Source organism: Trifolium pratense, linkage group LG5 (genome assembly GCF_020283565.1).
Source record: "Trifolium pratense cultivar HEN17-A07 linkage group LG5, ARS_RC_1.1, whole genome shotgun sequence".
Taxonomy (NCBI): domain Eukaryota; kingdom Viridiplantae; phylum Streptophyta; class Magnoliopsida; order Fabales; family Fabaceae; genus Trifolium; species Trifolium pratense.
Window position 1 is genome coordinate 25226967 of NC_060063.1, and position 27383 is coordinate 25254349.

A 27383-nucleotide genomic window follows, 5' to 3' on the forward strand; every position below is an offset into this window, starting at 1 on the left:
AGTCAGGTGTTGTTCCAAAGTGTCCCAACATTTGTCACAACACTTGGGGTCAGCACACTTGTCTCAACACTTGGCTAAAATATGTTTTTGCAAAATGTAGCCAATCATACAAAAACCCAACACTACTAATTGTATTATTAGGTAGGGATTGAATCTTCCATTTGAGCTTTTGATGATTGTATAATTTTTATTTTCTTTGGTCAAGTACACCTTATACTTAATTTCATTTTGTGGGTATAATATCTTTTCTACTTTTTTTGCCCATTCTATATACCTATTTTGTTGTTCAAAAAAATATTAGATGTCAATAATAATAATAATAATAATAATAATAATAATAATAATAATAATAATAATAATAATAATAATAATAATAAGGGTTAACTACACATTTGGTCCCTTACGTTTATTTTAGGTTTCAATTTGGTCCCTTACGTTTAAAAAGTATCAATTTGGTCCCTTACGTTTATTTTAGGTTTCAAGTTAGTCCTTTCCGTCAATTTTGTCACATGTGGCAGTCAATTTGCATATGTGGACTGACACGTGGCACTTGGACACAGTGACACGTGTACTGTTCAAACGTTGAAAGTGACAAAACTAACGGAAAGGACTAACTTGAAACCTAAAATAAACGTAAGGGACCAAATTGATACTTTTTAAACGTAAGGGACCAAATTGAAACCTAAAATAAACGTAAGAGACCAAATATGTAGTTAAGCCTAATAATAATAATAAAGAAATTATATTTGATGTGGCAGCCACATAAACACGGTACATAGGGCACATCGTTTAATGAGATGTCACATCATTAAAATACGAGGAAAATCTTAAAAAGATCTTATATGGTATTAATAATTCAACCATGAATAAAGATAGAATATGTAAATTTTAGTATACGAGGAAAAATGTATCAATATATAATATAATAAATAAATTGGACGTGATACAGTTTTCTCGTACAATAGATTAGTATAGTAAATGTAATTTAGTACTGTTCATTTCAAGGATATAGCTACAATAAGTGTGAGTGAGGGATGAACAATGAAAGGCTAGATTTAGGAAAATTTACTAGTTATTCAACCAGTGCGTTGCACGCGTTTGATTAGAATATTTTTAAAAAAAGTTGTGTTTTATAATAAATTGTATTAAAAATAATAATTTTTTTAGAAGTGTTGAATTATTCTTTGATTATAAAAGTGAGTTCTAAAATATTTTTAATTTTTTTTCTCATCAAGTGAATCTATAATATAGATAGGTAGATAAAAATTACTTTTAACAGAGACAATGTGTTATTTAGATGTATATAGAAATCAATAAAAGTGCAACAGATTAGTGTATTATATTAAAAATTTGTTTTATTAATCTTCTTTTTTATCGGTTTGATTTATATATGTAATTTATGTTTTAATATATATTTTTTTATGAAAAAAAAAGTAGATTATTTTAATATATTCTTTACATCTATCATTCTCTGTATCTCTCAATTATCTCTATCTTTATCCTAATTATACTATAATCTCCGTCCTTATTATTATTTTATATGAAAAAATTGTAGATACTTGTGTTGACCTTTATACGAATGAGATGACATGTTAATTAATCGTAAAGTCTTTTAAAGTAATAATTACTTTATACTTCAAAGAGGCTTTTTATATTAGACTAAATATTCAAAGAGCTTTCGAAACAACTTTGTCATATATGTGCAGTGTTAAGTAGTATTTTATGAGTTAAGATCCTCTCTATTTCCAATTCTTTTCATTTCCTCCATTATTATAGGGTAAATGGTCATTTACCCCCTGCAAAATAAGCAAATTTTCGTTTATCCCCCTATGCAGATTTTTTTTCTGTTTACCCCCTGCAAAAAATTGATTTCCTCATTTTGCCCCCTGTGTGTACACCAGAACAAATGACTGTGCAATTTTGCTGATGTGACTTGAACACATGGAAAAAAAAATTATATTTATTTTAAAAATTCCACGTCAGATAATATTTTTTTCCTACAAATTTTTTTAAAAAAATTCTTATTTATTTTTTTTCCAAAATAAAAAAATCCTACAAAAAAAAATTAAATTTTTTTCCTACAAAATTAAAAAAACAAATTTTCTTATTTATTTTTTTTCCAAAATAAAAGAAATCATACAAATAAAAATTTTTTACTGCAAAATTTTTTAAAAATTTCCTACAAATAAGTTTTTTCCCTAAAATAAAAAAACTAATTTTCTTATTTTGCTCCCAAAATAAAGATTTTAAAGATTTATTTTCAAACCTTTTTGAATTAAAAAAACAACAGAATCTTCGTCGGAATCGTTTTCTTCCACCGTCGTGATCGTATTCTTCGTCGTCTTCTACTTCGTTATTGTCTTCTGCTTCTTTCTATTTTTCTAGTTCTAGGGCAAATGGTTTTGGTACAAGAGGAAAACACGAATAAAATTTCTTTTTCTATTTTTTTAATTCAAAGAGATTAACAAAAAAATAAAGTTTTATTTTTAAAAAATAAAGATTATGTTTTTTTTAATTAAAGAAAATTTGAAAATAAATCTTTAAAATTTTTATTTTGGAAATAAACTTTATTTCGGAGTAAATATTTATTTTCGGAGTAAAATAAGAAAATTAAATTTTTTATTTTGGGAGGACATTTTTACTTGTTGGAAATATTTTTAAATTTGTTTGTAGGACAAAAGAATTTAATTTTTTTTTGTAGGAAAATTTTTTAAAAATTTTTTAGGAAAAAAATTTTGGGAAAAAAAAAAGAAAATTCGTTTTTTTATTTTGTAGGAATTTTAAAAAAAAAAATTATCTGACGTGGAATATAAAAAAAAAATATAAAAATGATTTTTTCCACATGTACAAGCCGCCACGTCAGCAGATTTGTACAGTCACATGTCCTGCTGTACACCAGGGGGCAAAATGAGGGAATCTATTTTTTTCATGGGGTAAACGAAAATTTGCTTATTTTGCAGGGGGTAAATGACCATTTACTCATTATTATATAGTTTTCGGAATATAAATGCAAAAATGTGATATTAAGTGGGTCAAAATATCTTTTATACACCCCAAAACATTTAAAAAATTTGGTAATGGAAGAAATGGAATGAATAAGAAATGGAGAGGATCCCAACTCGTATTTTATAGGGTTATTAAATATATTTTTAACCCTCTAAATATATTTCAAATTAAAGTCAAAACATTATTAAAATGAAAGATTTAATCTTCATACCAAAGTCACAATATTACCAAAACATTTCATTGTCATTGTGCTTGAATAAATTTGTCATATTGCTAAAACAAAATGATGAGTTTATGAGTCCGCTATGTATGTGAAAGGAGACTTAAAAAAAATGCATTAAAAATGAATATCTTTTCATTTTAATTTTTAACGGTTTTCGAAGCTTACGGTTCACATCATGAGTTCACTAAGTATGAGGAATAAAACTTATCATAAAAATTATAGTCTACTAATATATTTATAAGAATCGACATTGACTTATATCCACTATTCTCTTTATGTTTTATCGCATTTTCTCTCTCAATTCTCTCTAATATAGTCTACTATTATAATGCAGCTGCCTTCCTTGAAAATCAGGTTCCCCACTACTAACCCTCTAGTCGATTCAACAATATGCAAACTTGTCCTCGTGCAATGGAGCAAGCATCCAATATCCTATAGAGCTTCATTTGACCTTGTCTGATTCAAATTTAAGTTTATCGTAATATTATATTTTAGTCCAATTTAAAATTTTAAGATGTAATATTAATTGTTGATCATTCAAAAAATATATTAATTCATGATCATCAAATACCTGATCCTTGAAGAGTGCTACATTGTAGTAGAAGAGTTCACGTTTTGTAATATATCTACCGATGGTGCAGATCTGACGAATGATTTTTAGGATGACCAAAATAATGATAGGTTTGTGGTTGACCTCGACATCACCTCCAAACACAAGCCCCGTCTTCGACAAATCTCTAAAACCAAAACGTCTTAGTTGAGGTATGAAAATTTTGTTTGCCGTAGATTTTGAAGAAAATACAACTAAAATGCCTTGACCGCGAGAGACCGGATGTCCAACTTCCGAACCTATATCCTCAACTTTCTCTAGAACTTCTGAGGTAGTAAGCTCTTTTACTTCGAGGTATTGGAAGAGGAGTAGCAACTTTTCTAAACGCACGTCTGAAAGTTTCAGTAAACGTTTCTCTTCTGAAATTCTAAAACATTTTAGGATTTGTTTGATCGTTGAGTCACTTTTGAGTGCTTTCGTGAAAAATCTGAATTTGAATACAATGTGTAAATAAATAAATAAAATTCCATGATTAACCTTCCAAGATAGAATAGCCCCCACAAGAAACCAAAGATAAAGCAAAAAGTTTTAAACAGTTTTTGAAACTGTAAATAGCACTTTTGATGTTTGTTCATCTCTCTTTTCTTCTTATCGTTTATAAAGCTATCATGAAAATAAATAGTTAATCTCTCTTTTCTTGGGATTAGAAGTAAATTACTCTATTAGTATGTATTTATCTTGATTATGGTGTTATGTATGATTTTAGATTATCAATCAATATTAGTGTTATCCTTGCTTTATGGGGGGATGTTGTTCTAACGAGGCTGGTAAACCGGCTGATTGGAGGACGAAACGGAGATCAGAGAGACTAATCAGGGAGGAATTATTGGTCTGAAGAAGAAAAAATTGAAGAATTTTGCTTCTTCAACCCCTTTCTTGGTTTTCACGCAAAACAAATTTTAATATTTCATGATTTATTTTTTTTTATAAGAAATATTTCATGATTTTTTGCTTCTTGAACCCCGAAGCAAAAGTTCAAATCACAGAGGAATTATTGGTGTTTTTCCAATTTCATGAGTTTTTTTTTTCTATTCTTTTATTTATTATTTATTTTTTGACCAATTATAAATTGAATTTTTCACTGAGAGGGAGTTCTCAATTTTTATTTTTTCAATTGAGCAGAAGCTGTTTGGTAAAATTAACCTATAGCTAAAAAGTTAGATGATAGCCGATAGTATATAGTTGAAAAGTAGTATATTGAAATGAAAGTGTTTGATAAATTTCGTTGTTGTGAAAATGACATAAAAATACATGGTTAGTGAATAGTTATTATATTTATTATTTTTTTTTAAAGAAAAAACATGAAGTTTTGAGATGATTCATGATTTTTGTGTTAATTTGTTTGCTTATAAGCTTTTTATTATATTGAAATAATCATATATAAAATAAAAAATTTAAAATGAACTAAATATGAGAATTGTTGAGTTAATTTAATTAATAGTGTAAAATATGAATTTTGTTTTTGACTAATAAAATATGAATATATTATTTCTTTATATAAATATAAAAACTCATATTTAATAAAAACGACCTGACTTTTTTTTTATAAGCAAAAACGGTCTGACTTAGTTGAACGTTTATCCGACCGGTTGAATCTTGAACCAATAAGCATATCGGTTCAACTTGTTCAAAAAAAAGCATATCGGTTCAATGACTGGTCCAATTCTAATTACTTTGATTCAAATTATGGGCATATCATATATTCTCATAATATATGGGCCATAATACAAATTATGATGAAAATTTTTCCTCCCACCCTTTATATTTAACCCTTAACCCCTAGAAACCATCCAATATTGTCATTTTTTTTTCCTGCATTTCGTCAAAGTTACAAATCGAAAAACTTTTAAAATGAGTTTCGAAAAACTGTGGCTAAACTGAAAATTTTCACCTTCTGGAGACTATCAGAAAATTCTTCTGGCACTGTTAGGACGTGATGACTAGAGTTCTTGCTTTGTCCAGTAGTTCACAGTATAGTTCACAATTATTTCCAAACTTCGGTTTACATACAATAGACCATCCAATATATCCATAAGAGAAAAAAAAGATGTACAAATAATTAATGTAGATGATGATGATGATGATGATATCAAACAAAATCATGACACACCAACTAATATATATAATCAACATATCAAATTCTACAACAACTAAAAACCCTTACTAAGTGAAGTGGTAGCACACACAACAAAATGAAACTGTTACTTTGTTATTGCAAACAAGAGAATCATCTTTTATACTTCAGTAAGAAGCAGTTTCAAACTAGCTTATTTTAGTATTCTCATTCACCATAAAACTGTTTAGTATTAAAAATCCTAGTATGAACAAAAAACAGTCGTTTTTCTTTTACACATCGGCGATGTTCTTGTCGTTGTTATGCTCGTAACTTTCACCTTCTAGACTTTTACTTCTTACACAGCTAAGTATAGTATCTTCCATCAGTTCTTCTAGTATGGCATCGCTTAATTCAAAACCAACTGTTTCGGCTTCAAATCGAAGGTCCATCCATGCTCCACATTTTTCCATGTCTTTCCTAACAATTTTGTCCAACGTGTGTGGCGGGGGCAAGAGAAGTAAATGCCAACACACTCCTTCCGAGACCATGAGAATAACCGTTTTCATATTTGGAGTTGGCTTAATGCTAGGATTTACAAAAGATACAAAAGGCGAGGCCCCGAAGTAATCGCAACAAACCTCCATGAGAATTTCATTGATACAGTCATAAAGAAGTTTCCGGTCATGGCAAAGTCGGTTTGGTGATAATTCTACCTGATCAAACATGGAAGGATCTAGTATCTTGTCGGAAGAAAGACATTTCATCAACAATTGATCTCTTGTCAATCCAGAGGCTTGCAGGACTGCTTCGATGTAAACATATATCGATTCATTTTCTTCGATACAATATTTTGCTCTCTTGATTTCATTCACAAGAGAAGAATCTTGCTCTTCAAATTGAACATGTAGGGGACGCACCGGTACTTCAGCTGAAAACCATGAATTAACATGGTGCCAGATTAAAATTAATATGGAAAACAAATGGTATGCTACAAAGCATAGTTATCAAATCGAGATTCAAATTGTGAATCGAAAAACCTATTTTCCAAATGGTGAATTGAATCTTTTTATGAATTGTAAGATAAATTACCAATAACAATATGACATTTTTAAGTAAAAACAAGCAACATAGAAAACCCATAAACTAATTTAGAAAACCGATAAACAAGCGACATAGAAAACCGATAACATTTCTGAATAGGCCCTTCAAGACTTTAGAGTTTGTTTGGATCGACTTATTTGAATTACCTACTGGCATAAGCACTTGTGACAGTTTGAGAGAGTTTATGGAAACAACTCATGACATGTTCATAAGTTGTTTTTAGCTTATTTCCATAAACTCTTCAGGATGGATAGCTTGCAAAAACATCTAATAGCTTATATTTTTTTCATTTTTTAAAGAAATAGCTTATACATAAACACTTATGATAAGTGTTTATGCAATAAGTGTTTAATTAAGTTGTTTATCCAAATAGGGCCGAGTGCATGGATGCTTACCAGGTTGAAATCTAGAGTTCGCAGAGGTGGCATCATCCTCTAAGAATGGTGCATCAAGAACAGACACGGGACTTGGTCGTGCAGACACATCAGTGACAATCTCTTGCTCTTTAGTTTCCCTAGTGATTGAAGAGTGAGAGGTCGATGAAAGTGGAGATGATGATTGGTTTTCTTCTGTTACATCCTGCTGATAGAACAAATGAAAGTTTGAATAAAAATTTAACTAATATAAGGTCACTTTACCAAAGCCGAAGCCATAAAAGTATATCATTCAATAAAAGGTTAAATATTGTTTTGTTTTTTTTTTACAAAGGTTAAATATGTTTTTTTTTTTTGACAAGGTTAAATATGTTTTTAGTCACTATAAAATTACGACTTTTTAATTTTAATCCCTACAAAAAAATTATTAAGTTTAAGTCACTGTGTTTAGTATTTTTTACAAAATATTATGCTTTTAGTCCTTGCATTCAGTTCCTATTAAAGAAAATATGGACATTGGACAAATTAACGTAGGGACTAAACTTGAAAAAAATAATTTGAACAAGGGGACTAAACTTGAAAAATTGTAGGGACTAAAAACAGATTTAACCCTTAAATAAATCATTAACTGTCGTGCAGATAGAGATACTATATACCTGCTCTAAACATTGAGAAAATCCTGCACAATCAGAACTTTCGGAGATATTATGGCTTTGTTCCTCAATTCTTGCACTGAGGTCAACTGGTTCCGAGGAAGATTCTATAATAGTTACGTCTTTTGTGGATTCTACATCACCTACACAGAAATTAAGAAAATGATAAATAACAAAATATATAAAACAAACGCCACCAAAGTTTAATATAGCACCGATAACTTAAAATTATATATTTGTGCACATGATACCTTCAATAACTATCTCATCCCTATTTTCCTCTTTATCACCGCTAATTATACCGTCTGAGAAATTCGAATCTGACTTAATTTCTTGTGACTTATTGTTATAGCTTTCACCATGAAGTCTCCTCTTTGCGGTCACAAAACGATCCTCCCACTCCTTTCCAGGACTGTTAAGCGGAGAAAAGTTGTAATCAGGAAAAGATATTATTCTTCCGAGCGTTTTGGAAGGTAGCCTACTTGACGAGTCCGTGTTCTCATCTTCATTACCTATCATCTCACACAAATGTTTCTTAGCCTCAATATATAAATTAGAAACCACTTGTTTTGGATAAACACCCTTTTCACGATCCACAACCGCTTCCGAATCTTTATTCTTACCAGTCTTGTTTCCTTTAGTAACACCAGTTGAAGGTCTTGCGATTTTTTCAATGAAGAAATGATCTTTATTAGGAGATCTCATTCCAACATTGTCTTTACCGATGCCTTTTCCATGTCTCTCCCTTCCTATAGCATTCTTTAATTTCTTTTTTATCTCAGTAAGCGAAAAATGTGAACTACCTCTCTCAGAAGGACTACCGTACTTGACATTATCATGAGAATCTAGAGCCGAGGCAAGGCTGTTTATGGTTGTTTTAGAATTTTCCGATGTATTTGATCCTGGCTTTAGTATGACAATTTTATTTGAAATGCCGGTATTTCCATTTTCATTTGTTGAACTTTTTGATTGAGACTTCACTTTTTTCCTGAAAAAGTTATGCTTCTTCTGGTTAACAATCTCACTAGTTTGTTCTTTATTGCCATGATCTTGTTCTGAGAATTTGCAGCCTGTAACACGACTATATTCATTGTCGTTCTCCCGCTGAGAATTCTCAAACTCTTGAACACATTTCAATACAAGTGGATTTGGATTTTGTAGAAATGCAATAAACAATTCCTTATCTGAACTTATAAGCTGAAGTGCTTCCATTAGTTCATCAGAGAAAAGAAATTTTCTAGCTTCCACCGGATCTTTTCCGTTCAATATCATCTGATTCACAAATTCACGAATCGCATCTCTTGAATTTTTTCCGGAAACAGCATTCTTCTGTTTTTGGTTTAGTTGTGCATGCTTTCCTACTTCTCCATCATTGCCTTGTATCATGGAACGAACACCTTTTAGATTACAAAACTCTTCGATTATTGTATCCACATCAAGATTATCTTTAGATTGCTTCCTTGAGTGCTGACGATGTGAAGTTTCAGATTTCGATGTTGCATCAAGATTTAAATCATCGGTGATATCTTGTTTTTTCTCGCACGATTTCTTTTTTCTTTTGGAATCTAACTTCAGGAAGACTTCACGCCTTTCAGAATTATCTATATCCTTCATTGCATTTTGATCGGTGAACATCTCTTCTTCTATGAGTTTCTTCACACTCGGCTTATTAATAATAGTTCTCACTGTTGGTCTTTTACTCTCTACACTGTCCTGAAAAATTCAGGATATAGTGATATTAATAAATACACAAGCATCCATAATACTGTCCTAGTATCAGCGTTCTTAAATAGCAGTGCTATAGCAATAGCGGAATTTCAAAAAGTCGCTATTGTTTTGTGATATGCTATTTAGTACAAAATATAGCGGCACTACATCATTGTTGCGTAGTGGAATTTGAACAAACCACTATTTGCTGCCATCCACGATTGACAACACTATTTAGTATTTTGTAAAATTTCAATTTTTGAGTTTGAAATTGACGAGTTCGTAAGCATATGATCAAGAGACTTACAAAAGTGCCTTGACAATCTTCATCTATATCGTTTAACACCTCGAACTTATTCTTAGAATGTACAACACCTGTAAGGAAAAAAAATTGCAAATTTCAACAATTAATATGGATTCAAACATGCTTCTATTAAGATAGGGAAAACATATTTTGATAAAAGATTTCAATTTGAAAACATTACGAAAACAATGTTCGACATTCAAACAGAAGTTACTGCACAATTACTCAACATATACTCATTTATTTTTTGCATAAAGAAAGACACACACGAGCATAGTTGTCGAATTTGTAAAATTCTAAAAATGTTGGCAAAATTCTTACCGCCGGAGTGCTTGCTGCTTTGACTCTTATCAGCAATCAACTTCCTAGTGAAATGACCGTGGCGAAAATCAAACATACTAATAAATCCCCACATACATCCCGACTTATCTCTCTCATACCGCACAGTGCGTCTTTGGGACTTCTTTGCCATGTTGATTGACCACACTTGACTTCTATCTGTCCTCTTTCTTTGGCCTACACGTCAGAGGTAAGATTGCAAACCTGATAGATTAACCAACACATTCAGCAAATAAACGCGGTAAAATGTAAACCAAAAACCTATCATAATTCTCTCTAATGCCTCTAAAAAATCATAGTCCATGTATAACACCTTAACAAAGGGACAAATGATTCGGTAAATATATGCTCAATTGCTCATGCTAACACATTTCTCAAATCAATTCATGCAGATCCAGGCTTCAAGATTGAGCTAAATTCATACAGATTATGCATAATGCATCTAAATTGAGCTACTATTCATGTCATTTAGTGAGAATTAAACAATTAAAGAACAAAAATAAAATAAAATATAAGATTGCTTCAATTGAGTACCTCCTATATTCTGATCCTTTTGGAGGACTCAAAATGGTGAAGGAATAAAAGACAACTATGCAACCTCATGAATCAACTCTTGAAGCATCTAAGAATTCCAATTTCAATCCCTCAAGTTTCCTCAAGAGATTTTAGCTTCCTTTGGAGGAGAAGGTATCAAATATCAATGTATGAATTATGCAATTCCACAGATAAAGTTGAAAATACCAATAATCTTGATATATTCTCTTAGAAGAAAAAGCCAATTAAGATAGATTAACTGTAAAGCTTCAACTTTTCTTCATTGTAAAAGAATCAAAATCTCACACAGCACATTGATTCCCCTTTTCTTCCAATAAATGTCAATGATCAAAACGTGATGAAGAAGTTTGAAAATCACTCACCACTAAAACTTATCCTAAAAATTCTCAAATAATTCAAATCCAAATTTTCATAATCACCAATTCAAACACAATTCTATTCACTTCTGCATAATACTGATCACCATAAAAACCTCTCAACACAAAATTGAAAATTCTCTCTTAAGTTACACTATAAAAACCAAAAATGAAAAACCAAAATTGCAAAATTCTCAATTTTGACCAAAAAAGCAAAATTCTTTATCTCTGAAAGAGAATATTGGCATCAAGTTATTCACAACCCAAGTGAAAAAATCAAAACTTTATTAACTGGGCATCTATGATACAACAAAAAAGTGAAAAAAATGGGAATTTAACACCGACCCATGATTTGTTAAGGCATAATTGAAAAAGGGGTAACCATTGAATAGTGATAAAAAGTGGAAGAAAAGAAAAAGAAAGAGAGAGAATTTGTTGTTGGATGGAAAGTGAAAGTGGAGAGGTTTACAATGTTGTTGTTGGGTGACACTTAAAAATGGTCATAGTGTTGTGTTGGTGTTGTAGGACATAGCTAGATTGTGGGGACCACATCAAAGATTGTTTTTGTTGTGAGAGAGAGAGAGAAGAGAAGAACAAAGAACAACAAAGGTTTGGTTTTGGGATGTGTTGTGTCTGTCTATTTACTGTTTTTGGTTTCAAAGATCAAAAACACATGATCACCAAAAAGAAATACAAACGACAAAGAGGGGATTGACGTGTACGCCACCATTGAAGAGTAGAGGAGACTATTTGTCAAAAAACAAAAAAAAAAGAGTAGAGGAGACTAAGCTTTTTCGGCGTTATGAATTATATTATTAGTATTATTTACATTTTATATTAATTAATTAATACATACTAGTTGCCTGGTACGGAGTATATATTTAATTTTGGCGTGGGGATTAGTATTTATCTAGTTGCCTGGTACGGGGTTCATCATTTTTAGAAAAACTAGTGTACGTGTAAAGACATAAATTAAGGTACGGGTATGTATTTGGTACTGATATGGATGTGTATCCGGTACTGGTATTCTCCCTCAAATGGAGAACTCGTGTATCATATGTCTTTATTAACTTTTGGCTTAAATGCAGTTTTACCCCCCAATTTTGAATAAATCGGAATTTTACACTCCTTATTTCACTAAAACGGTAATTAATCTCTCTCTCTCTGTAACTCCAAATTTAGTGGAGTTTGATTATGTGGAAAGTTAACTCGATTACGGTAATTTTGGTACCAATTTGGTACCTCAATTTTGATCGATAATTCACCAAACTGGTACTAAAATAATCGTAATCGAGTTAGCTTTCCACAGAATCAAACTCCACTAAATTTGGAGTTACATTGAGAGATTAATTACTGTTTTAGTGAAATATAGGAGGGTAAAAGTCTGATTTATTCAAAATTGGAAGGGTAAAACTGCATTTGACCGTATTTATTAACTTTACATTTTTCTTTACAAAATTAACATTACATGTTTAAATATTATTTGTATTAATAATTTAGTCAACAAAATTATAAAGTCAAATGTATTAGGAGGAAAATAAATGTAAATATTTTTATAAGCCTTTTTGAACCATGTAGTTTTTTCTGTTTTGGATTTGGAAATCATTTCCTTAGCTTTAATTTACTTTATAAAAAAAATATTAAAACTAGAAGATACTTTTAATTTTTTTATTAATATTAATTTTTTTTTTTAGAAAAACACAGAGATGTTGATAGTAGTGTCAAATGAGCTAGTTAGACATGATCTATTTTCTTCAAAATTAGTGGTTACAAATTTCACTCTTAAGTGGATAAGTGATGTATTCGAGATTCGAACATCAACCCCTGCATATAATATGTGATGTCCTTTACCAACTGAGCTATAGAGACGACATGATCCAATTTTTTTTTTGGTCAAGTAGTCTGGTGGTTAGAAAATCCACCTTAAAGGTGAATTAGTGAAGTGTCACGGGTTCGAACTCGGGCTCCTGCACATATAGTACGATATTCCTACCAACTGAGTTAAGTTCACGAGGACTAATCCAATTTTTATATGGGCTAAATGTGAATTGAACAACAATTATTTATTTTACGGGTCAGTCTATGAAAAATTGTGGAATCATTGATCCCGATATACCAATCACCAGACACAATATATATTAGGGGTGTTTGTGGTGCGAGTTATTTCAGTTTTGTGCATAAAAGTCATTTAAACTAGGAGACAAGAATGCATACGGTTCGGTTTGGTTCGATTTGTGTGGTTTATCGCGATATAAAAAGTATAACAATATTACCAACTTGTTACAAAATAAACATAGAAAATTTTAATTTATTTTATTATTTGCATGATAATATACATAATTGCATATACGGGAATTTTGTTGATCATTCTTTGCTTGGTCCTAGTCTTATTAGAGATCACCTTGTTCATTTTATTAACTTCTCGTTATAATATTTAGAGCCTCCTATGTTGAGTTGTAGGGTCTTTTAATACGGCTTAAAACTTGTTCGGCAGCTCTACATTTTCTTATTTTGCTTGTTGAAGTTAATTGTTGCATATCTGTGCAAATTTGGCAACATATTTTTCGATGGATGGATGAATGCAAGTTTTACATCACCATTGCAGGTCCAACAACACTTCTATCAGTTTGGTAAAATAGCAAACGGTAGAAAAAGCAAGCAATTTCGGCATATCATTTGGTCGGCAACGACGTGGAGTATTTGACATATGTGAAATACATATTGTTTAGAGGTGAATGTATCAATGTACCTTCTATAGTGGACAAAATTATTTATATATCGTGGTTTTGGTTTGTAGGCCGATTAGGAAGTAATGTTAATCTAGCTTTTTTTTATTGGTGTAGCGATCTTTTAACTTGCTTCCAATGTATCTAAGACATATGTTCTTGAATTATAATGGTTGACTACCCCACGTACACCTTATAATTCAATGTTTTCTTATTGATTTACTTCACCTCATTCATGCTCCTAATTGAAATATCTTTCTTATTTATATTTATTTATAGCACTTATGCCAACTTTCTTGCCAATTTAGGTCATGATATAGTAGTTTTTCTTGGACTATATATACTTGTTAGTCCTTCTAACTCCTTTTAAGTTCCACATTTAATTTTAGTCAAAAACAAAAAAAGTTCCACATTTATTTTGATGGTTTAGGTTGTAGTATACACTCCCTCTCATCTCTCACTATATGTATGAATTAATTAAAAAAAAATTCTTTCTTACCAATAGGATATTGCTTTCGTTAGGATAGAATTGTGTAAACTACTAAATTGATCAATAACTTTGTAGAACGCTCTCAAATAGGTCACTAACTATTTAACTTTATGAATATTTCAATAAATTCTATAGTTTTGTTAAATTTTGTTGATATTAGTTCTTTTGAAAATTTATTAGGGATTAAATGATTGTAAACGAATAAAGTTAGGGACAAAATTAAAATATAGAAACTTAATCGATAATAAGTGGTTAAATATATAGATCCACTTGACAAATTAATAAAATTAGAGACTATTGAAATATTTATAAAGTCAAGGATTTGAGTATCCTACAAAATTAAATATCAATGGTTAACTCATGTAGAATCTATTGATGCAAAATTGACTCGAGGCATGCAAATTACTTTTGGGATGCCAATGCTTTTTGAAGGAAACATGTGATGAGCACTTTGGGCCTAAAATAGTTAAATTGGGCCCCCACTAATTGAAAGCAGTTGGGTCCACCAAGTTTTGTTCTGTTTCTCTATTGTCCTGGTCCACTCCATTGACAAGGACTCTTTATGAGACGATGTTTTCTCTTTAGGCTCTCATGGTTCTTTTTCTTCCTGGATTTTACTTTTTTGTCCTTTAATAAAAACTCCGGTTGCTAAGAACCGAATTTTTTTTGCCTTGAAAAAAAATTCGATATCTGTTAACCGAATTTTCCCTGAATTTGAACTAGAAAAAACTTCGGTTTTTGCGAACCGAAATTTTTAGAAAGGCCAAAATTGAAATATTTGGGGTATAAAAGATACATGGGAGACCTAGAGAGAAAACATCCTATGAGACAGCATGTTTGCCATTTCACTTCATTTTCCATGTCACCGACATTGCACTTCAATTAATTAACCGTTTATTTTTTTACTAGTGTTTGTCACTTCGTCTACAAATACAAAAACAAAGTTAAATTTATTTTGCACTCATTGACTAAGGATGCTAGCTCCACCACTAATGTATTTTTAGTTGACTGAATTATAATCAACCAACCGACTTATAATGAACTGACAATTGAATCTGGCTATCAAGTCTATATATAATCTTAAAGAATGTTAATATTGGTTCTCAATATTTATAATATTGAATAAACATTTAAATGACTACATCATATATAGAGTTGAACAAATGAAAATTCTAAGTAATCATTTTGCTAGATACTATTTGGGAGGAAGTTGAAAGTGGTTTATTAGAAATAAAAAATGAAAATAGAAGTTGGGCAACTTAAAATCAATCACATCTTGTGAGTTGACTAAATAAAAAATGTGGATCAATATTTATTTCTTTAAATTTAGGTATATGGAGAACATGATTAATTAATTAATTAGCTAATGAACGATCAGCCGATGAGAATTGATCAAGTTAAGAACGATGAATGACCATTTTCTTAAAAATATCTTTTTATGCAAAGATGTGGTAAGGTGACGATATCAAAATTTGAATTTACAGCTTATAAGCTGATCATATAGAAAGAAAAAATTGAGTGAAAATCCATTTTAATTCTTCACAAATTTTTGACGTTTCAATCCAATCTTTAACAAAGATAAAACTCAAATTAGTCTTTTACATTTTCATTATGAGGACTAATTATTACTAATTTGTCCTTGGTAAGAAAATGTTAATGAATAATTTTAGTTTTATTTTTATTAAAGATTGAATTGTCCGGTCAAAATTTGTGAGTGATCAAAATAAATCTTTACTAAAAAAAAATAGATTTAGTAACATTATTTCTCCACAGGATTATGATTTTTTTTTTTATTACCATGATATTGGTACGAAGTTTTTACCGCCGTTAGCGATGACCAATCTCCACCCCTGACAATATACTTAAGAGGACTAAGGGTCCGTTTGCCCTAGCTTTTTTTGAGCTTATGCAATATAAATTAAGTTTTATGTTATTTTATAAGTTCACATTAGTAAAAATTGTAATTTTATAAGCTATTTTATCATAAACTACCTTGACAAACTTATAATAATATATAAAAATTGCATAAGTTATTTGCATAAGCTTTAAATAAAAAGAAAAAAAGTCAGGCCAAAAGAACCCTAAGATTCTTACTATTTGGATCAATTCATTGTTGATGACTTATTTTTATTAATTCATAACTTATGTGTGTCTGAACTCTGAAAAAACTACGGTATTTTACAATTAAAGTACATTTTTACATTACAAGTGCGAGATGTTTAGTGATCTTAATCTCATAGGCTTTTTAAATAATCAAAAAGAAATTACTCAATTAAAAATGTCCTGCAAAAAACTCGCTACTAAGAAGTATAGTATTAGTTGTTGAAAAAATGGATGGAGAGTAAAAAGTTCCATTGCCGGGAATCGAACCCGGGTCTCCTGGGTGAAAGCCAGATATCCTAACCGCTGGACGACAATGGATATTGTTGATTACAAGGTGAAATTAAACTTAACTAAACATTGTTTCATTTATTCCACTTTTAATACAAGCACCAAGAACAAAATCGTTTCTCTTAAATATAATATATTAATGTTTCTTTCTATTTAGTCACAAGTTCTAGGACCATTTTAATCTGGTCCATGATGAAAGATCATTTGAAAAATCTCAAAACTCCAAAGACAATTCATGGTACATGTTAGAAGAAGTGGAAGTTTACCGTTATTCTATTCTCGCGAGTGGTCTCTTTCAAAGGAAAATTTGTTATTAATTAAAGCGATATTAATGAAAATTTTATTTGACATTTTGAAGATTAAAAATTAAGCTCTTACAACTTATCTAACACTTCAAATGTCATCAATTGAGTCTGATTATGCTAATTTATAAATAAATAAAAAACAATACGCGTGCTTCAAAACATAACTTAGTTAAGTGGTGATTGATGCTGAATTTGATAGTGATGATCACTCCCACAACTGCGATCAGAGGGGACTAGAACCACTTGATGCCAAAACTGACTCCGAACTAGATTAAACTGGTGGTGGTGAAAGAAAAACATAACTTGTACAATTATTTTTGTTGAATGATGTCTCATTCACATGAAGAAATAATGGCATGAGCTGAGCTTCTACTTTCAAATGACAACTTTTAGTTGCGGATATTCCAAATAATTTTCAAGTTTCAGTAGAACCCACCATTAATTAGATATTAAAATTTTCCAGTGAAATATTATTATAATTTTCATTGTGGAGACAGTTTTTTATTTTTTAAAAAGAGGTGCATGATTCCCTCAATGACTAGTAGTTTTCAAATGTAATAAGGTTGAAAATAAATCTTCCCACACGTACAATTAATCACTAGTGCACGCAATATATATTGTTGAGCATTGTCTTTGCCCTAACAAGAAAATTTAATAGTATTGTTAATGGTGAGTTAGTAGGGTGGATGCATGACACATTTAGGACCACTAAGAACTTAAGAATCCATTACTTGTAATGTAATCATTCACATGCATCAACTTTCAAACATCACATGCAATTTAATAGAGATATAATATATGGAGCCTTTTACATAATCTTTGACTGAAGAAAAAATTTCATTGAACTTGATTGTTCATTGGATAAGAGAAATTAATAATTAATTGGATGTTTAGTGGTCTTAATCTCCTCCTTTCAATGTGTGGAGAGCTCCAACAGTCCTCGTTTTCTTCTTTCTAAAAATCAAATTTTGTAGTAACAAAAATGTCATATTTTCTCTAAAGAGGAGTGCTAGCAACACATTTTTTAACAAACACACTCTAACACACTTTCTTCTATTGGTTGAAATTTATATGGGTCCCATAAAAGTTATATGGGTCCACATTTTTTTATGGGACCCATGTGAATTTCAACCAATAAAAAAGAGTGTGTTAGAGTATGTTTGTTAAAGAATGTGTTGCTAGCACTCCTCTTTCTCTAAATATTCAAAAGAGTAATGCTAAGGACACTCTCTTTAACACACCCCTTTAACACACACCAATCACAATTAACCATGTCATCCCATTTTTATTTCTTTTTACCTGTTACCTGTTCATTTTGGACACCATCTATTTTTATTTTTTTTATTTTTATTTTTTTATTTTAACTTCATCTTCTTCAACGATGACTGTTCATGTTCTCTCATGTTCTCACAAATCTCATATATGTCAAGAAGGAAATCTTGCATTTCAGCAAAATTGAATCAAATGTAACACAAAGTGATGCAACTTGTTGCATTCAGATCGAAAGTATTATTCCTTGTTTAGATTTTGTGCATACACTCCTCAATTCCTTTCTTCTCTAGAACTAGATCTGAAAAATATTGCTACAAATACAGAACCCATCTCATCAAATGACTATAGGAACTCTCGACCAAGACATTGATGGTCATCGGAGCTTACAAAATGACGATACGATGGCGGTAACAAAAACGCGATGGGTTAAGTTGAACCTTCCGAGAAAGACGATGAGCTTGCACAATACAAATCAGAAAGAGTCAAAGAGCCATGGACAGATCGAAAGGGAAGGAGCCATGGACAGATCGAAAGGGAAGAAGCCATGGAACCATGTAGAGAAGAAGAACCGACAATTTGCAGTTTATTATTATTATTTTTTTCAAAAAAAAAAACAAAGTTTTTGTTGTTGAGCAACTTGTTCTACCGGTTAACAAGTAAAGGAAAATTAAAATGGAATGACATGGCAAATTGTGATTGGTGTGTGTTAAAAGAGTGTGTTAGAGGGTGTGACCCTAGCACTACTCTATTCAAAATTAGGGCAACAAAACACACATTTTAAGGAGAAACTCTTGCTTAGGAACAAACATAACACCTAAATTTTAGGCACAACCAATACAATTGTCACAACTCATAAAGAGCTACAGTTTAAATCTTTTTTAATTCTTATTAAAAAAAAAAAATCATCTTGGGAGGGAGAATCCCATGTTTCTCCCGCTATTTCTATTTTAGGGTGCTTTTCTTTTTCTTTTTTTTTTGGATACTAGAACATCGACCCATGCGGTGCACGGGCCTGATTAGCTGTAAGATATATAATGATTAAATAAGATATGACAATTCCAATAATGTAAGGTATATGAAAAAAGTTGAGTAACATTAAACGATAGTTCAACAATAATTTTGGATAAATATTCAAACAAAGAAAATTATGTTATATTACGGAAGACTTCCTTATAGACCACATTTGAAGTTTTAGTCATATCTTCACCGTCGTCATCGATGATCAATATTTTTAATCCTTTTCTAGAAGTAACTCTTGAAATTGCAACATACAACTGACCATGTGAAAACACTGGCGACGGAAGATATATCCCAACATGCTTTAAAGATTGTCCCTGACTCTTATTAATAGTCATCGCAAAAGAAATCATTATAGGAAATTGTCTCCGTTGAAATTTAAAAAGAATTCTCACGTCAGATGATGTTAGAGAAAATCTAGGTATGAAAACCTGATCACCAATATTACTTTCTAAAATAAATTTTCCTTCAAGAGCACGTTTTCCCAATCTCGTAATAATAAGTCTTGTTCCATTGCATAATCCTAATTTTTATTCAAATTCCTTAATAGCATAACTGGAACTCCAACTTTAAGTCTCAACTTGTGATTTGGAAGTCCCGACGTAGAAATCATGTTCAAAAATTCATAAATATGAACATCATCCACTGTTTGACCGTCTACATTTTGTGTGAGTGGAGTATCATAACTCAAATATGTTTTTTCTTCACCAGGAATTAAATCTAACATATAATCATTTATTGTGTCGACTATTGAATTTTTAGGAGCTAGTATAGCTCTATTTTGGAAATACGTTATATCGTTCATGTTTTGTAAAAGTTGGGGATAGGTGCTTTCAACGATAGAAGCAACAGGATCACCTGAATTTGGAATCAATAAAACTGATGGAATGTGAAGTTCTAAATCATCGTCGTTGTCATCTCCAATTTCTCCATCACCAACACCCAAAACCCTTTCAGAAAATAATCTTCTTTGTTCAACATCTGCACTCGAAGCACCACCGAGAAGCCTCATGTTTTTACTCAATGTTAAAACTTCCCAAAAATTCCAAAGAACCGAATAATTAATAGTAGCATGAACAACTTCTGGCCTTGTACCTTTGGGTATTACTGGTAGAATTTGTCTAAAATCTCTGCCAAAAACAACAACTTTTCCACCGAAGGGAATGTGTTTATTTTTTTTATCAACAGACTTGAGAATATGTTTTAAAGTTCGATCAACAGCTTTGAAATAGTGTTTGTGCATCATTGGTGCTTCATCCCATATAATGAGCTTTGCTTTTTGTATTAATAGTGCCAAAGGGCTTTTAGGAACTATGGTACATGTTGAAAACTCGTCAACATTTAGAGGAATACAAAACCTTGAATGTGCTGTTCTACCACCAGGTATAAGCAATGCAGCGATCCCACTTGAGAAAACTATTAAAACTATCTCACCTTTTGAGCGTAATGCGGCTGACATGGCCCTCCAGATAAATGTCTTCCCTGTACCGTCATAACCATAAAGAAAAAACACACCAGGTTTGTTTTCGTTAACTCTTGTCATGATTGTGTGATATACTTTATGTTGCTCTGAAGTCATAGTTGACATCAATCTAACATGTTCCTCAGCTAATGATTGTTTGTTATAATTCAATTCGTCGTGTATTAAATTATTTTGTATATCAGGAACTAATGATGTGTCTGCTCTAGGCATTGGAGGATAATATTTTAAACTCTTCCCACAACTACGTAACATCATCTCAATATCTGCTAGTGCATATTGTATCAATTGATCATTGGTTAATATTAAATCTGCAATGTGAAAATCAAAATAATGAATGTGATTAGTGACATGACTATGGTTGTGTTTGGTTCTATTGCAAAAAAATTGATTTAGTAGAATTGAGTTTGATAGATTTGATTTTGGTTAAAAGTGAGTTAAACAGAATTGATTTATGTTTGGATACATTAACGTAAAAATAAAGGGTATTTATAAAAAATATCAATTCTTTTTCCATTATTTTTTTTGGCAAATTTTTTTTTCCAATTTTAAAAAAACTACAATTTAATAAACTGCATAATAAATAATTTAAAAAGTGATATAAGCATTACATGAGACATTGAAATGTGAAAGATGTTTTTTTTTTTAATAGATTTCAATATTGTTTATAGTATGAGAATATATATATATATATATATATATATATATATATATATATATAACTTTCTAAATCACACGTGATAATAACTTTCCAAATCTGACATGATAATTATTCTCTAAATTTATGATCCGGTAGAAAAAAATCATGATCACGAAAGACATAAAAATATTTCGTAATAATATAGTCAACAATAATTTTGATATGATTTACTTTTAAAATTGATGGTGCTTATCAATTATTGCACATAATTTTAATCACAATTGGTATACTTGCCATAGTGGTTGTAAATATTACAAAATTGTATTATTTTTTAATAAAAATTGCATGATAAAATGGAGGGAAAACAGGGAAAACAAATTAGGATTTAGGGTTTGCTTGTGTATACAAGCTTATAATATAAAAGATAGGGGTGCTTTCATTTGTATATCATCATCTCACATTCATTTTTCCATGGTTTAATTTCACTTGCTGGTCTCCTTTTAGCATTAAAACTCATTCTCCTTTCTCTATTTTTACTGTTCATCCTGGTAAGAACTTATTTTTCTCTTTTGTTCTTCAATGAATAACCTTTTTTATTGTGTGGAGTTTTTTTGCTTTATGTTCGTAGAATAAGCTCCATATTGTTCAACAAGTTATACTCTTTTTTTTTTAATCAATCAACTTTCTTCCTTATTTAAATATAGTTATAACTTTTTAATGCCTTTACATCTAGTTTTTTGAGTGATTGAAATTATCATTATCACTTTAGATGAAGAGATGTTCTTTTGAAAGTTGTTTTCAAGGATGGGATAGAACGGGTTAATATTGATCAAATCAAAAAAGCATTAAAGAGGCATTTTTAATATAAATCAAATTTCTTAAGTTTTATTGAAATCAATTTGTTTATGTGGTACTCATCACTTAATGACTACATACATCTATATTTATTTGTAGGATCAATATGGAGGATAATGAATGTGAACCAGTTGAAATTGACAAGTACAAAGATATTTTTCTTGGTCAAATTGTGCATAGCAAGGATGAAGCTTATAACTTATACCAAGAACATGGCTTCAAAATGGGTTTTAGTGTAAGAAAAGGAAAGGAACTGTATTATGATAATGATAAAAAGAACACACGTTTAAAAGATTTTTATTGTTCCAAACAAGGGTTTAAGAACAATGAACCTGAAGGTGAAATCGCAAGTAAAGTCGCTTATCAAAGGGCTGATTCAAGAACAAATTGTAAAGTCTATGGTGAATGCTGGTATGAAAGTTACTAATATCTGGAATTATTTGGGTGAAGAAGTTGGCGGATATGATAAGCTCGGTATGACGATGAAGGATATGCATAATTTTGTCTACACTGAAAAGATGAAATTAATTGAAGCTGGAGATGCCCAATCTTTAGTCAATCAAAATAGACAAGCACAAGATGCCATGTTCTACTATAGTGTGCAGTTAGACCAAGAATCACGTTTGACCAATGTATTTTGGAGAGATGGCAAGTCCAGAGTTGATTACGATTGTTTTGGAGATGTTGTGGTTTTTGATACCACTTACCACACTAATAAATATAATTTGATCTGTGCTCCTTTTGTTGGTGTAAATCATCACGGGCAAAATGTCATGTTTGGTTGTGCTTTTTTATCCAATGAGACTTCAATTTCTTTTAATTGGCTATTTAAAGTGTTTTTGGAGAGCATGGGAAACAAACAACCAAAAACAATCTTTACAGATCAAGATGGAGCCATGGCTAAAGCAATCGAAGAGGTAATGCCGAATACAACTCATCGATTATGTTTATGGCATATATCTAAGAATGCACCTTCTCATTTGGGTGGTGATCTTAAATCAGATCATAAGTTTCAAAGTTTGTTTAGAAAATGCATGTCAGGTTGTGATTCAAAAGAAGAATTTGAAAGCACTTGGAGTGATATGATTAATGAGTACAAGCTTCAAAATCATATGTGGTTGAGCGGTATGTATAAAATTCGACATAAATGGAGCACCACATATAGCAAGGATGTGTTCTCTGCTGATATCAAGTCATCTCAAAGAAGTGAGAGTACAAATAGTGTGTTGGGCGACATTACTGGGAAAACAACTGGTCTTAGTCAATTCATATTAGCATTTGAGAAGATGGTAAACAAGTGGCGACAATTAGAGACTGAAAAGGGCTTATAAAAAAAAAAAGAGACTGAAAAGGAATTCAAAAATAGCCAAAGTATGCCTCCCCGCATCATAAATCTTTGCGACATGAAACTTTGCGACATGCATCTATGATATACACACACAAGATTTTCAAACTTTTTTTGAATGGAATATCTTACTGGAACTGGTGGAAGTACTTCAAAAGACATTGGGGGATCTGATAATTTGTCATATCATGAAGTGAGTTCAAATCACATGTCTAATAAGAAACATATTGTAACATTTGACTCCTCTGCTACATCGATTAGTTGTAGTTGTCGAAAGTTTGACACCATGGGCATTCTTTGTAGCCATGCTTTAAGAATTTATAACATCAAAGGTATTTTAAGAATATCTGACCAATACTTTTTGAGAAGATCGATGGTCAAAAAAGGCAAGGTCCGTAGTTTATGATCACATACATGAGAGTGCAAAAGAAGATTCTCTCTCAAAAAATGCAATGAACAATGGCGGCGGCGATTCCATGATCCTTTACCGCAATGCTATTATAAAGTTTTTTTATAATCTAGTTTTGGATAGTCAACAACACAAATAAACTCAACAGATAATGTGGAAATTGCTTTATAATGGAGCTCAGAGTGTGCAACAATGCATTAGTGAGCTCAATTTAAATTTAAAAGGAACAACTAATGACAACAATTTCACTCAAAATGAGGATACTGAACATGCTGCAATTTGTAACCCTCTTTCTGCACAAACTAAAGGAATGTCCTATACTCGCAAGAAAGGACATTTTGAAAAAAGGAAAGGATCAACAACAAAAGAAAAGCAACCTAAAAGTGAGTTGGTTTATTATATTCGAAGTATACTTTCATTATTTATTGGATATGCTTAATAAATTGTTCTGTTAAATTTTTTTATCACAGAGAAAAAAAAAAGAAGATAACTTTTGTTCCATTAATTCTTCCATAGATGGGCCTTCTAATGTTCACAATAACATAGACAACACTTTGAATGTTCCGTTTACTTCTTTTGGTGCACCACCCATTCCATTTACTAGTATGCTACAAGGAACTAACTCATTAATTCAGGTATGTAGATAATGAAAACATAACTTTAATCAAAACTTAAACATGTGTGCTTGCTCAAGTATTCAATTTTTTTGCATGCAGGAATCTTCAAATTACAGGTTTCCTCCAAGTAGTGCTTTCCAAGATAGATAAGCACTTGAAAGAAATTAGAGAAACTAAAATGGGCTGCTGGTTTTTTGTGTGCAGAAGATGATTATATCCTAATCTTGGTCTGGCTATGCAGTAACTCTGGTTTAAGAGAAGTTTTTTTTTTTGAAGACATGGTTAAGAGAAGTTGAAAGCTCAATTTTGGTGGTTCTAGTTATGTAGTGGCGTGCTTCTATTCTATATTATGTTGTGAATAGTTTTTGTTTAGCATCTCTATTGATGTACAAATTGTAGGTCATATTTTTTGGTTGTGCTCTAGTTCATGTATAGTTTGTGCCACATTAAAATGAGCAACATGAGCAAACAAGCTAAATCTATACTAATTGTAATATATTAAAATAGACCATCAACATATATATATATATATATATATATATATATATATATATATATATATATATATATATATATATATATATATATATATATATATATATATATATATATATATATATATATATATATATATATATATGCAAGTTTATATATCAAATTTGGCCCTCTGATATCTATTAAACAAGGAGCTATTTTACTTTGTTCTTGAATTTTATAGCATGTTATAGTTCAACAAACCCAATATTTCAGCATCCCAATATTCAACATCTTGATGCCAACATAATTTCATTGGATTCCAAATTATATATGCTGCAAACTCAAAACATAGAAATAACAAAAGTAACTAGGGAACCACAATGATAAAAACAAAATGATTTCATTGTCATTGATGGATAAAACTCATACAAGAGAAACAAAATCTTTCAATTACATTAAATGTACCTAATAATAACAATACACACAAATTGTCAAGGAATAAACTAAAAATGGAAGTGTCAATGGAAGCCAACATTTGAGAAAAGGTTCACCAATTTCTGGATTTCTCGATTTTCCGCCAATAAGTGATTTCTCGGTTTTTCCAAACTCATATTCTTCCACCAATCAAAAATCAAACAGAATTGGGATGAAAAGGTTCACCATAGAGCCCGTAAGAAATCCTAAGATCCAATTTTATTCTTAACTAATTGAAAATAATTGGAACCCTAAAACCCAAAATCATCCCCCCAACCTCCACAAAATACATGGTTAAAATATTGAGTTCTTCGCTGATATCTTCTTAGGCAGAGGTGTGAACACGACGGCAGAGTGGAAAGGCAAGGAAAAATTTGAGAAGAAATTTCAGATCGTACGAGAACTTGCTGGAAGCGAGAAAGAAGTTTTGTTTTTGTTTTTCTTTCAGAAAAGAGAGCGATATCACGTGTTTCCTTTTCATCCGTTATAATATGAGCTGTCAAGACTTTGTTGGTTGTGCCTAAAATTTAGGTGTTGTAACTGTGCCTAGAGAAGAGTTTCTCCATTTTAAGTCTAAGTAAAAACTCACTATTTTTTGGAGGCTAAAAATGACTTAAAGTACAAAAATGTAATTAAGCTCATGATATGTGCCCCACTGGTATATATTTTTGAATTCGTCCATGCATAAAATTGACCTAACTTCAAAATCTTCTTTGTCCAACCGGGTAACTTTTTCCTTCTTACTAATAATTGTAGGCAACAACTAACTTTTGAACATTGGATGGCCATCCTCTCTTTCTATTTTTTTTTTATTTTAAAAAAACTTGGTATCCGACCCTATGACCGACTAATTCAAGGGGACCAATTTAAAGCCATAGTGTTTTTGCTCTGTGTGGACTAGCTAGTCCACCAAAATTGACACCAGAAAAGCATACTTCAAGGACCCCAGCAACACCACTATACCAACTTCAAGTGGTTCTCTTTCTATCTTCTATCTCTTAGAAAGTGCTCTCAATCCATATGCTATCTAGAAAAATAAAGTAAAAGAAAGTTGCACTGCACTGTGCCCGTGGGGAAGGAGATAGATATTTTTTTTTTTTGAATGGCAGGGGAATGGAGATAGATGATTCTCTTTTACAAAGGAAAATGGTTTGATATGCCAACATAGGAGTTAGCTAGGAAGTACTAATAAAAACTAAAATAATCTTTGTGTGGGGAAAACTATTAAATAATTCCTTTTATTAAAAATAGTTCTTCAAGTAATCGAATAAAATATGAATTTTAAAATAATCTTGGTGATTTTGCAGTCAATTTTGGTGTTTTTAGTGCTTTTCATGCTAAGTTGATTGGAACATGTAATACAATTGAAAAAGCGTATGATTTAAGTTGGATAAATTTTTGGTTGGAGTGTGATTATTTTTTAATTTTAAGGACTTTAGTGATTCCTCTTTAGTTCCTTGACGCCTAAAAAACAAATGGTTTAATTGTTTCAATGCTACTAGATGTTTTAGGTTTTGCGCTTTCATCTATATATATAAATCCTAGACAGTTCTCATATCACTAATCCTAACCCTAATTGTATCAATCAATTATAGTCTTTA

At 30.9% G+C, this 27383-nt stretch overlaps 1 protein-coding gene, 1 non-coding gene and 1 pseudogene across 3 annotated transcripts; 1 reads left to right on the top strand and 2 right to left on the bottom strand.

The window, feature by feature from the left end:
• Positions 1–6029: 6029 nt before the first annotated feature.
• Positions 6030–12046, bottom strand: LOC123883590. Of its 2 annotated transcripts, none has more exons than XM_045932437.1 (7): positions 10908–12046; positions 10356–10577; positions 10038–10105; positions 8275–9736; positions 8027–8166; positions 7392–7578; positions 6030–6823 (listed from the first exon to the last, which is right to left on the bottom strand). In XM_045932437.1, exons 2-7 carry the CDS (start codon positions 10504–10506, stop codon positions 6186–6188), a joined length of 2646 nt encoding a protein of 881 aa, XP_045788393.1. In that variant the 5' UTR covers positions 10507–10577; positions 10908–12046; the 3' UTR covers positions 6030–6185. The 2 variants fall into 2 exon arrangements, with proteins under 2 accessions (XP_045788393.1, XP_045788394.1); XM_045932438.1 differs by having other exon boundaries at positions 7392–7575; positions 10908–11999.
• Positions 12047–16849: 4803 nt separating this feature from the next.
• On the bottom strand, positions 16850–16921 carry TRNAE-UUC. Its single transcript has one exon. It is a non-coding gene; the product is annotated as a tRNA-Glu (tRNA).
• Positions 16922–18960: 2039 nt separating this feature from the next.
• On the top strand, positions 18961–23791 carry LOC123886322 (annotated as a pseudogene).
• Positions 23792–27383: the final 3592 nt, after the last annotated feature.